This window comes from Corythoichthys intestinalis, chromosome 4 (assembly GCF_030265065.1).
Source record: "Corythoichthys intestinalis isolate RoL2023-P3 chromosome 4, ASM3026506v1, whole genome shotgun sequence".
NCBI classification, from domain to species: domain Eukaryota; kingdom Metazoa; phylum Chordata; class Actinopteri; order Syngnathiformes; family Syngnathidae; genus Corythoichthys; species Corythoichthys intestinalis.
In genome coordinates this window covers 20,144,348-20,156,419 of record NC_080398.1, presented here as the reverse complement: position 1 = coordinate 20,156,419, position 12,072 = coordinate 20,144,348, and the positions used below count along the sequence as shown (strand labels likewise).

The window sequence follows — 12,072 nt, the reverse complement described above, 5'->3', positions numbered from 1 at the left end:
ACTATATTTGTTTATTACAACAATAAATCCACAAGTTGGCATTAACATTATTTACATTCTTTCTGTTAAGAGGATCCACCGATAGAAGGACTTATAGTATAAATGTTAGTACAAGTAATTTTTATGTTAAAACCCCTCTTAATGTGTTCGTTTTAATTTGTAAAATTTTCAATCAAAAAAATAAGAAAATAATAAAAAATAGTAGCTCGCCATTGTTGATGTCGCCGAGCGGTGACATTACATTGGCTCTGTGTCGTTCTTCCACAGTGCCTTTAAAGTGCGTACGACAGGAGAAAAAGTCTTAAATAGCATTATTATATGAATTAAAATAATATTTTGAGACGATTTGACTATATAAAACAATTTAGCAAACCGCAGATGACGAGAAATTAGTCTTCTACTCTGCCGGTTAGCCACGCCTACCATTATAGGGCTCTAGCGTCCCCAACAGGTGGATGACGACAGCGGAAGAATGGGCTCATCGGTTTTACAATTCAGCCCACTGAGGGGAAATTATTCAGAATGAGGAAAACGCAACGAAGAGAGCCGCAAAATGTCATTGTTTCAGTCTCTCTACTCTAATATTTTTACAGGATATTCTTTTTATACAAGTATTTTTCCCCAATCGCTAGATAAATGGCATGGTCATGACAAATAACAGTCTTGTGCTAAATGGAATATGGAATAATAAAAATGCATTTATTTAGGACGACATGGCAAAATTACTCCATAATGACCATAATGACTGTCGACTTCACCTTTAATGTCGCACCTCCCGAACGATATTTTATGCCTCCTAAGTTGGGCTTATGTCATTTTCCCTTCCCCGGCTTCGGAGAATGTAAACAAACCAAGAGGCGTGACAGCTAGCAGACATGCTAACCCGAACCGAGTGATGTTTCAAAGTCTTCGAAGTGGAAAATCACACATAACTAGCCCGAATCATTTCACATGACGACTGGGTTGTCGATTGTCTTCACCGATCAGCAACCCGCCTGGCGGCGAACAAGTTAGAGCTCGTCGTTCCCCTGCTGAGGGCAGAGGGCTCGTTTGCGAGGAAGCAGCTGAACAATGACCGCCGGACAAACCGGCCGACGTCGGAGCAGCGTGTAGCTGCCAAATGCAGCTAACATGACAATATGTGTATGAGGAGAGCTTTTAACATGCCCATCCATCATCAAACGTAAGTAGTCCTTTATTTAAAGAAAGTTTGCAGAGTTTACTTTGTAATCGCCGAATTCGCAGCTATTTTTAACACAAAGTTGCAATTTCTGATCGGTTGGAAAATTTGACAAAACACCGGGCACATGAAGAGGGCAATAAGCCGAGTATAGTGCTCTTCCGACGGGGAATATGCGACAAGCCACCGGTCGTCGGCCGGGGGGACAAGGAGCATGTCAGCCACAAAATGCAAGCCACCTACATTTAAAAAGATACCAGTATTTGACATAATACAAAACACGATGTTTACTCACTTCTTCGTAAGTCCTGTGGTCCCCAAGTAGTAGGGCTTGTTTTGGCCAATATCCGCCGGTGAATGGTAACCTTTTGAAACCCCAAAAAGGCTCACATGCCTGTCGCTGGTGAAGCAAAATTTTTCTGCAGCCATTTGGCTGGCGTGATGCGAAAAATAAACAAATAATCCGCAAAATCAGCCGAATCCTTAGTCTTTCTCATACAACAGTATGGCTGTATAGTGAAGAGGACTCCTTCTCCCGTACACGTAACAGCGCCCTCTTCCTCAATGCTAGACCGAAGCCGGAAGTCTGTCATTTTCGTAGCGTGGGATTCCAAAAATTGAATAAATATGTCGATCGCTTCTTCACACATGTGGTCCATTTCATTCAGGAGCATAAAATACCGTGTGTATTATGAAATAAACATGCTTTTTCGTGTCACAGGCACTTTAACTACGTAAGGTAGTGATTGAAATACACCACAAGGTGTCAAAGGCGAGTTTAAATTACTTAGAAATCAAGCCAATGAGTGTGTTTCTTAAGCTCGCCTGATGCCGTAGTTCCCTATTTACTGGTCCATACATCGTACATGGTCATTTGAGTGGTGGCTTCACAACGTACGAGACCTCTGATAGTTTGTATATTGTGACTAAATATTTCCATCCAGTGTATTTGTTGAGCTGAACGAAATGTTTGAATAGAGTTTGACCAAAGTCTGAGTAAGTTTTATGTGTATTTTGCATAGCTGTTTTGATTGGGAATGAACTTTTTTTTTGAGAGAGATAGGAATATTATTTTTGTTGTGCTGTCATTAAATGATAATTATGTTTGTTGTGAAGGAGTTGCCGAAGCCTATGCCAATAAACGGCGCGGTCCAATGAACGCCTGTGTCCACTCGCCTTTCTCTGCCTTTTAGCTCTCAATGTGCAAAAAATGGCGTCATTGTAATCTGTTTGAGACAATGCATGAGCGGGTGATTCTGAGCATGCATTAATTGCGTCAAATATTTTAACGTGATTAATTAAAAAAATTAATTACCGCCCGTTAACGCGATAAATTTGACAGCACTAATATATATGAATTAGAATTATATTAAAATAAAATCCTGTAAAAATAGTGGAGTCAGAAGATTAAAACAATGATGACATTTTGCTGCTCTCTGTCGCATTTTCTCGTCTTCTTCACTTTAACAAATTGTTGTAAATAGTTGAATCGTCTCATAATATGATTTTAAATCATATAGTAATGCTATTTAAGATTTTTTATGGTGTCACAGGCACTTTAAAGCACAGGTCTCGAGCATTTTTGTGTCACGAAAAGTAAGATAGGCGATTGGCACCATCTTGAAAGAAAAGGACGGCAAGATTCCATTGCACTGTTCTGTAATCTACTTCATAAGTCAATTTGTCAAGTTGTTGTCAATGGCAGGTAATGACTTCAATATTTTGAAATTTAAGAATATACACTGCTGGCCAAAAGTATTAGCACCCCTACAATTCTGTCAGATAATGCTCAATTTCTCCCAGAAAATGATTGCAATTACAAATGTTTTGGTAGTAATATCTTCATTTATTTTACTTGCAATGAAAAAACACAAAAGAGGATGAAAAAAAAAAATCATGATCATTTTACACAAAACTCCATAAATGGGCCGGACAAAAGTATTGGCACCCTCAGCCTAATACTTGGTAGCACAACCTTGAGACAAAATAACACCGAACAACCGCTTCCGGTATCCATCAATGAGTTTCTTAAGATGCTCTGCTGAAATTTTAGACCATTCTTCTTTGGCCAAGTGCTCCAGGTCTCTAAAATTTTAAGGGTGCCTTCTCCAAACTGAAATTTTCAGATCTCTCCACAGGCGTTCTATGGGATTCAGGTCTGGACTCATTGCTGGCCACTTTAGAAGTCTCCAGTGCTTTCTCTCAAACCATTATCTAGTGATTTTTGAAGTGTGATTTGGGTCATTTTCCTATTGGAAGACCCATGACCTCTAAGGGAGACCCAGCTTTTTCACACTGGGTGCTACATTATGCTGCAAAATTTGTTGGTAGCCTTCAGACTTCATAATGCCATGCACACGGTCAAGCAATCCAGTGCCAGAGAAGGCAAGCAACCCCACAACATGAGGGAACCTCCGCCATGTTTGACTGTGGGGACCGTGTTCTTTTTCTTTGAAGGCCTCGTTTTTTTCCCTGTAAACTCTATGTTGATGCCTTTTCCCAAAAAGCTCTACTTTTGTCTCATCTGACCAGAGAACATTCTTTCAAAATGTTTTTGGCTTCCTCAGGTAAGTTTTGGCAAACTCCAGCCTATCTTTTTTATATCTCTGGGTCAGAAGTGGGGTCTTCCTGGGTATCCTACCATAGATTCCCTTTTCATTCAGACGCCAACGGATAGTATGGGTTGACATTGGAGATGTCCCGATCGATCGGGTCCGATCACGTCATTTTCAAAGTATCGGAAACGGCAAAAAAATATCGGCCATGCCTTTTTAAATTTTTTTTAATTAAATCGTTTTCTAATTGTATTTAACGTTACAGACATAATATGTTACACTCATCCAGAGTCTTTAGTTTAGGCTTACGGTAGGGTTATCAAATTTATCCCAATAATGGCGGTAATAAGTTTTTTTTAAATGTATCACGTTAAAAAATTTAACGCAATTAATGCATGCATTGCACGACCCACTCACGCATTGTCGCGCTCAATCTGTAATGGCACCATTTTGCCTATATAGAGAGATAAAAGGCAGCATAAAATAAGTAGAATGAATTTTGGCAGCCTTTGGAGGCTTATTTTAATTGGCTAATGCCTTACAATCCCTCCCCCTACGATTAGAAATATCATGGGAAGCAATGTGGGGAAGCAAGGTCGCATTTGATCTTTTACTTAAAACCTTATTTTATTTCCCAACGCAGAGAAGATATATCAATTGCTGGCATTACGCACAGTCATGGTTCCACTTCCCATCATGGTTCCACTTCCCATCATGTATTGGGGCATGGCTGCAGTATCATTTACTGAAAGCTCAACAAATACACTAGATGGCAATATTTAGTCACAATATACAAAGTCGCAAGTCTATCCGTGGATCCCTCTCACAGAAAGAATGTTAATAATGTAAATGCCATCTTGAGGATTTATTGTCATAATAAACAAATACAGTACTTATGTACTGTATGTTGAATGTATACGTATATTCGTCCGAGTTTTATTCATTTTTTTCTTAATGCATTGCCAAAATGTATATGATCGGAAAAAATTATCGGGAATGATTGGAATTGAATCTGGAGCAAAAAAAAGCAATCGGATTGGGAAATATCGGGATCGGCAGATACTCAAACTAAAACAATCGGGATCGGATGCGGAGCAAAAAAACATGATCGGAACAACCGTAGTTGACACTGTTGTACCCTCGGAGGTTCTTTATCCACATTCCGCACAATCTTTCGTTGAAATCTCTCGTCAATTTTTCTTTTCCGTCCACATCTAGAGAAGTTAGCCACAGTGCCACTGGCTTTACACTTATTGATGACACAGGGCACGGTAGACACAGGAACATTCAGGTCTTTGGAGATTGACTTTTCTCCATGCTCAATGTGGTACACACAAGGACACAGGACAGTGGTTGAGTCAACTTTAATCTATTTTAACTGCCTGCAAGTGTGATTTAGTTATAGCCACCACCTGTTATGTGCCACAGGTAAGTAACAGGTGCTGTTAATTACACAAATTAGAGAAGCATCACGTGATTTTTCAAATGGTGCCAATACTTTTGTCCAGCCTATTTTAGGAGTTTTGTGTAAAATGATAAGGATTTAATTTTTTTTCCCATTGTCGTTTGTGTTTTTTCATTGCAAGAAAATCAATGAAGATATTACTACCAAAGCATTTGTAATTGCAATCATTTGCTGGGAGAAATTGAGCAATTGTTAATTAATAAGCGTCAACAAAAATTTAATTTCAAAGATTAGTAATAAAATAAATACATGAATAAAAAGTTCATTAAAATAATATTACACAAATCGATTAATTGTTAAAAAAAAAAAAAAAAAAAAAAAAAAAAAAAAAAAAAAAAAGTCTGCTGACGAATCGGGAGAAAAATAGTCATTTGGGACAGCCCTACCTGCAATCACTGCAATAATTGCAATCATTATCTTGGAGAAATTGAGCATTATTTGACAGAACTGCTGGGGTGCCAATACTTTTGGCCAGCAGTGTATGTATATATTCATACATACATACATACATACATACATACATACATATATACATAAATATGTATTTAGAGTGTGACTAAGGGACATAACTATCTTATTTCTATTTGCATTCATTTTATTGTATTAATTTGGTTTGGCTTTGATTATTTTAACGTTAATTGATAATATAAAAGATACAAGTGATTAATTAATTCACACTTGGCGTCACCATTTGGGGATGCCAGGTCTTTATGAGGGTAAGTTTTGTAAAAGTATTCGATGGGTTACTGGAAAAATACAATTAAGAACTGCTTTGTTGTCGTAGTTAATATTTTTCAATGAACTCTTATATCATTGCTGATTTATCCAGAAATCTTCGCAAATTTTAGCTTAGCTAATGGTTAAAAATACTTCTTTCCTACCAAGAAGCTTCTGGAAATTCTTGCTGACACTCCTGCGGTCAGCGTCAGGTGGAAGTAGATCGTGGAAGAGCACCACATTTTCCTTCCCCTCTTCTTCTAACATCCTGGACGCACACACGTGCACAAATACACACATAAACATGCATCAACGCTGATCTTCTCAGAATGACAATAAGACACGGGCGACGGTTATTACTCAAGATCCTCTGGAATTTCAGAGATGCTCTGCGGTGTGGTGCCACGTCTGGACCTGATGATACATAGAAACGAGTTGTACTTCACTTGTTTAATCATCCTCACAAACATCCGTGAGAATCACCTATCTGGCTCTGACAGATACAAGGGGGAGACCTCTCGAGTAGACTCAGACGTGCCAGAAGCCTCCAGTGGCATTGAAGTAGGACCTTGATGCACAAACACAACAGAGACAAACTGTATAATCTTACGTAAAAAAATAATCCCAATTTTGACTAAGCATGTGCCGGTATGAAATTCTGACGGTATGATAACCTTAAGCAAAAATATCACGGTTTCACAATATTGCAATTACAGCTCTAAAATGTGTTACTTTGAGATATCTGGGTTTAAAAATAATTTTTAAAAATCCTATTAAACAGGATTTTTATTTTTCAAAACAAATTAGCAAATGGGAAAATAAGTATAATGTCAAATTAAAATACAACAACAACAACAAAAAAACAACTAAAAATAACTGAAATTTTCTTAATAAAATTAAAATAAATGCAGTCCTTCAGGTGAGCGTAAACCCACAGCAACAGCTCAACATTATTACCGTCAGAACAAAAAGAATTGAATTGTTTTCCATAAATAGCACGTGTGTATGACTTATATCATGTTTACATTATACACACACTCTCTTTCTCAACACAGACAGTTGCCAGAGAGAAACATACCACATGTTTTACCACCGCTAGACACACAAAACAAGCTGGAGTTAACTCTGGTAGCTGGTGGGAAACGTTCATGACAGTGTTTACTAATCTTTAATTTTGTATAAATGCGAACTCATATCGGAGGTATTGCCTCCTCGGTTATGTTTTACATGTCTGTCGGCCCTCCTCCTCTAAGCCGCGGCCATCTGTAACTTTTCTGTAGCCGAAGTACTCCCATATCAGCAATTCTGTTTTCTTCGATGGTGGGAAAAAGTTTGGGAGTTTCACCTCCTCCAGCCATCGTGTAGCACAACTGTCTCACTAACACTGAGCGACAACCGATGGGCAAGGGTTGAGCCTTGTAGCTGTAAACGAGGAATTTCTCCCTGCATTTTTGGGACATAAAAAATAGCTAATACTGTAGGGATGGTATGACGGAAAATTTTTGCGGTTTTAAAACCGTGACGTTTTCATACCACGGTATACCTTGAAACTGGTAAACATGTATTGGTGTATTTCAAATTATTTAAAATGTAAAAAAAAATTAAGCAGTAGAACATAACATTTAATCAGACAATGATTTAAATAAAGAAATATGTGAATGTAAAGTAAAATAAATTAAGGGTCATTCAGGGGCACCAATGGTCCTGAGGCCCAGGACAACAGGGACAACGGTTGCCCCCCTTCTGTCGACGGGCTTGGACATACCTGTCGAACCTGGCCCAAGGTTACATTTATGAAACGTCTGATTACTAGAGATGAACTAATATGGGTTTTTCAGGACCGATGCCCATACCGATTAATCGTAGCTACAACGAACAATGAACTTCATTGAAATGCCAAAAGCATGTTTATTGAATCTGACAAATAGAAATTATAGTGATCCCTCGTTTTTCGCGGTTAATGGGGACCGCGGGCCCCCCGTTTTGTAGAAACAAATGGCAAGTCAAATTTTACATTGGATGTTGAAAACATCGTGTATTGAAATGATTGTATGTCGAGGTGCCACTGTCGGTTTCTTTAATTAAAAACCCATTCTTTTTCAGCAGATTTCGAACCTCTAAAAAATGGCGCGATCAGCCCGATTTTCAATCACGTGATCGGATCTGGACATCTCTAATAATAATAAAGCCCAATTAATTAAGAGAAATCAGAAGCTAAAACCAAGCAGACGGCTGTTACAGCACAACAAACCTAATATACAAAAAACATGACAAGACAGGATTCAAAAACATCTGTAACAATCACTAATGCTTGTAAAATTTCTCACAGGCCTCTATTTCCTCATGCATTACTACCCATTTACACCCCCTGCTGACAAGTTTCCGTCACTACTAGAGAGATGACAACAGAAGACCAATCCAGTTACAGAGCTCCAGTAATTGGGAGGGCTGTCAAGGAACCTCCCAGTTAAAATGAATTGGACGCCTGTTGCTGTCAGTAGGTGTTTTTAATGTAAATCGAGGTGTCCAAACGGGCAACTGTGGCCTACTGCCCAGTTTTTAATGGCCTGGAGCAAATTATGAAATTGCACAAGACACTTAATTTCAGCCTATTCTGCTGCACTTCTCAGCTTTAACATTAGATGAAGCTAGTCACATAAACAGTGCCTCTCTTTTAGGTCAGGGGTCAAAACCTGACATGTTGAAATCAATGTAGGAAACTAGATTTTAGTATTTTGATTTATATAAGGCGGAAAACACAGACAAGGCTGAAAAAACAGTTTCTGCTCTTGCACTCCTCTTTGAAAGAAACTGCTGTATTTTAAGCCAAAACAACTGTTGTGTTTGATAGAACAATATGTCTATATTCTGGCATAGCAGATTCATGGCACATGATGCCCCGAACTATTTTTAATTTGTCCGTTTTACCTTGAAAACCCCGGTTTACAGACACCGCGCAACCGCTTTTGTCATAAAACGAATGCAATTAATTGTATTTACTATTCAAAATGTCTGTCATTTTTAGCTTAGAATAATTAATTGAGGTCTCATATTTCGTTAAAAAAAAAAACAAACAAAAAAAAACAACTTTAAAAAATTATTCACTCACACATTTTTAACTTTTAAACAAATTATGTCACAATGAAAAAAATGGCGTCTGTAAAGTCTCGGATATCTACCTCATAACTATCGCTTAGTTGTATTTTTTTTTTGTTACGGTCGCATTTTCTCCGATATGTTAGATGATAAATAATCGATCCAAACAAAGAAGAAAAAAAAACATTGAAAAGGGTAAATATATGACAAAGAAAAACTCGACCACCCGTTGATGTCTGCGATTTCTGCATTGCGACCCTTGTTTTATAACCATGTTTCACCCATATAATCCCCCTAAAATCCAGCTGTGGCCATTCACAGCTGTGTCTTGACACTCAGTGATACATGCTACAAGGAGTTTTTGGGTCGAAACAAGGTTAAGTACGTGATAATATCTTGTTAAAGTCATGGCGTCTGTAATTCTGCTCTCGCGTGCTCTCACCTCCAGATAGGGTTTTGCTGTTTAAAAAACTTTTTTTTTTTTTTTTTTTAAATGCCCTGCTGCTCAAAATGTTTCTTCTACAAGAAAATAGAGATTTTAAGCTTTCCAATGATGTATCAGACATGCATATCGGACAATTTTGAAAGTTGGCCAAATTGGGGCTCTCAGAGCAGAACTTCAAGTCACCTGAGTGTTTTCCGCCATAAACTTTTTTCTTTAATCCAATTTGATGTCACTGTAAATTTTGTCTTTGTTCTGCAAAGTTCGTACCTGATATCTCAGGGGCACCAGGTTCTGCAACATCTCGAGGCATCTGCCATTAAACACAAGACAGTGTGATTCAACTCATGAAGTATTTCAAAGAAGTGTCTCACTACCCCTTCCAAACCTCAATGGAAGCTTCTCTCTGTTCAGCCACCACCAAATTTTCACGCTCTAGGTCAGAATCACTGGACTGCACGTCTGTTTGCCGGAGCTCTGTGTCATCGACAGGCGTGATGGTGGCAGCCTGTCTCCATAGAAACAGCAACTCTTCGGGTAGGACTGCAGAAAGGAGAGGTGTGGCGGTGGAGGGGAGGGAAAGAAATAGCAAAAGGGTTTATTTTTGTAAAGGTTACAGAGGTGAGCTGTAAAAGCGCAGCAGGTGTACGAGAGAGAATGTGAATGAAGGGAAATGTTGGGAACAGTTGCAACCTGATAAAGTTTGTCCTGTCTTGTTGGTTTTTATTATTATAGCTACATTACATTTTCAGTTTCATTTTTGTTTAATGATAGCAATAATACATTTTATTTGTAGAGTTCTTTTACCAATGCTCAAAGACGCTTTAAAGTTAAAACAAAAACAGCAAACAAAGTGAACAGAACAAAACAATAAAGGAAATAATTATAAGTTAAAAGCTAGTTGAGTTTTTAACAGTTTTTTTAATGTGGGTACGGATGGGTTTATGGAGTGATTTCCAAAGGGAGGGCGCAGCAACAGAGAACGCTCTGTCCCCCCAGGTTCGGTGTGTTCTTTGTTGGGGCGGTGCGACGATGTTTCCATTAGAAGAGCAGAGATGACAGGAGGGGGTGTTGGGGACAGAGTAGGTCTGTGAGGTAGGGAGGGGCCAAGTTATTGAGTGCTTTGTAAGTGAGAAGGATGATTTTTAACTAAATCCTGTATGAAATAGGAAGCCAGTGAAGTTTGTGGAGGACGGGGGTAATGTGGTTCCTATAGGGCAGGGGTGTCCAAACATTTTGCAAAGGGGGCCAGATTTGGTGTGGTAAAAATGTGGGGGGCCGACCTTGGCAGATGTCCTTTACGTAGAACAATATAGTTACGCAAATTTTAGCAAACTATTCTGTGTGTCACATTTGCTTTAATATTTTTTTAATTTAATAATTTCAACAATCTCGCAACTAGCCTTTGTGCTGTTCTCTTTCGACTCTTGGGCTCTTGTGAAATACTGCTGCTGTGAAATTAAACTAGCTTCAAGTTCATGACAGAGGCTGGGGGCCGGTTGAAATTTGACCACGGGCCGCATTTGGCCCCCGGGCCGGACTTTGGACATGTCTGCTATAGGGGGTCCGGTCGAGAAGGCGTGCAGCGGAGTGTTGGATATCATATTGTAGTTTATTGATGAGTTTGGATGGAGTACCGAAAAGAATGCTGTTACAGTAGTCAAGTCTGGAGGTGATGAAGGCATGGATGAGGGTTTCGGCAGCAGAGAAAGTGAGGGAGGGGCGAAGACGGGCTATGTTCTTGAGTTGGAAGAAGGCAATTCTGGTGATGTGGTTGATGTGCTGGTCGAATCTTAGTTTATTGTCAAACATGATACCTAGGTTGCGGGAATGTGTTGAGAGAGGCAGGGTGCAGTTGTTGATGGTGAGGGAAAATTGACAGTCTTTGATGTGAGCTGCAGGGTCGATGATGATTATGTCCGATTTGTTACTGTTGAGTTGAAGATAGTTTGCTTGCATCCAGGATTTAATTTCACCCAGGCAGTTGTGAAGTGTGGATTCAGTGTTGTGCGAGATTTGTTTTGTGGAGATGTAGATTTGGATGTCGTCAGCGTAACAGTGAAATTGGACTCCACATTTACGGATGATTTGACCAAGGGGGAGGATGTAGAGAATGAAGTGGAGGGGACCAAGAACTGAACCTTGGGGGGACACCTTGTGGTAGGGGAACAGGAGGGGATGCGCAGTGATTGACGGTGTTGAATTGTTTTCGGTCAGTGAGGTAGGAGCGGAACCAGGAAAGTGCAGTGCCAGTGATGTGAACAGATTCTAATCGGGAGAGCAGGACGGTATGGTTGATTGTATCGAAAGCAGCAGTGAGGTCTAGTAGGATGAGGATTGTCAGATGTCCGGAGTCCGAAGAGAGGAGAATATCAAATTGTGTATTTGCTAATGGTGGCCAAATTAACGCATGAACGGCGTTTAATTTTTTTTTTTTTAATTAGTGCAAAAAAAAAAAAAAAAAAAAACATCAACAAAACTTTTTTTACCCTTTGAGGGCTCCCCAGCCCCAAACACTTCTGCGCAGAAACAACATACAAATCACAACGATTGCCAGGCGGGCTGTTGAAACTGGTTTGTAGTTCGTTTACAGATGTTTTTCAATGAGCAAGCAACC

At 39.2% G+C, this 12,072-nt stretch overlaps 1 protein-coding gene across 4 annotated transcripts in view; it reads right to left on the bottom strand.

The window, feature by feature from the left end:
* The window catches only part of LOC130915371 (meiotic recombination protein REC8 homolog), a 49,481-nt gene that overhangs the window by 1,093 nt on the left and 36,316 nt on the right, over positions 1-12,072 (bottom strand). For all 4 annotated transcript variants that reach the window (XM_057835347.1, XM_057835344.1, XM_057835345.1 and 1 more), the window contains 5 exons: positions 9,844-9,998; positions 9,726-9,768; positions 6,401-6,485; positions 6,278-6,331; positions 6,082-6,185 (listed from right to left, as the gene is read on the bottom strand). In XM_057835347.1, the coding sequence (XP_057691330.1) occupies positions 6,082-6,185; positions 6,278-6,331; positions 6,401-6,485; positions 9,726-9,768; positions 9,844-9,998 (441 nt within the window). The remainder of the gene's footprint in view (positions 1-6,081; positions 6,186-6,277; positions 6,332-6,400; positions 6,486-9,725; positions 9,769-9,843; positions 9,999-12,072) is intronic.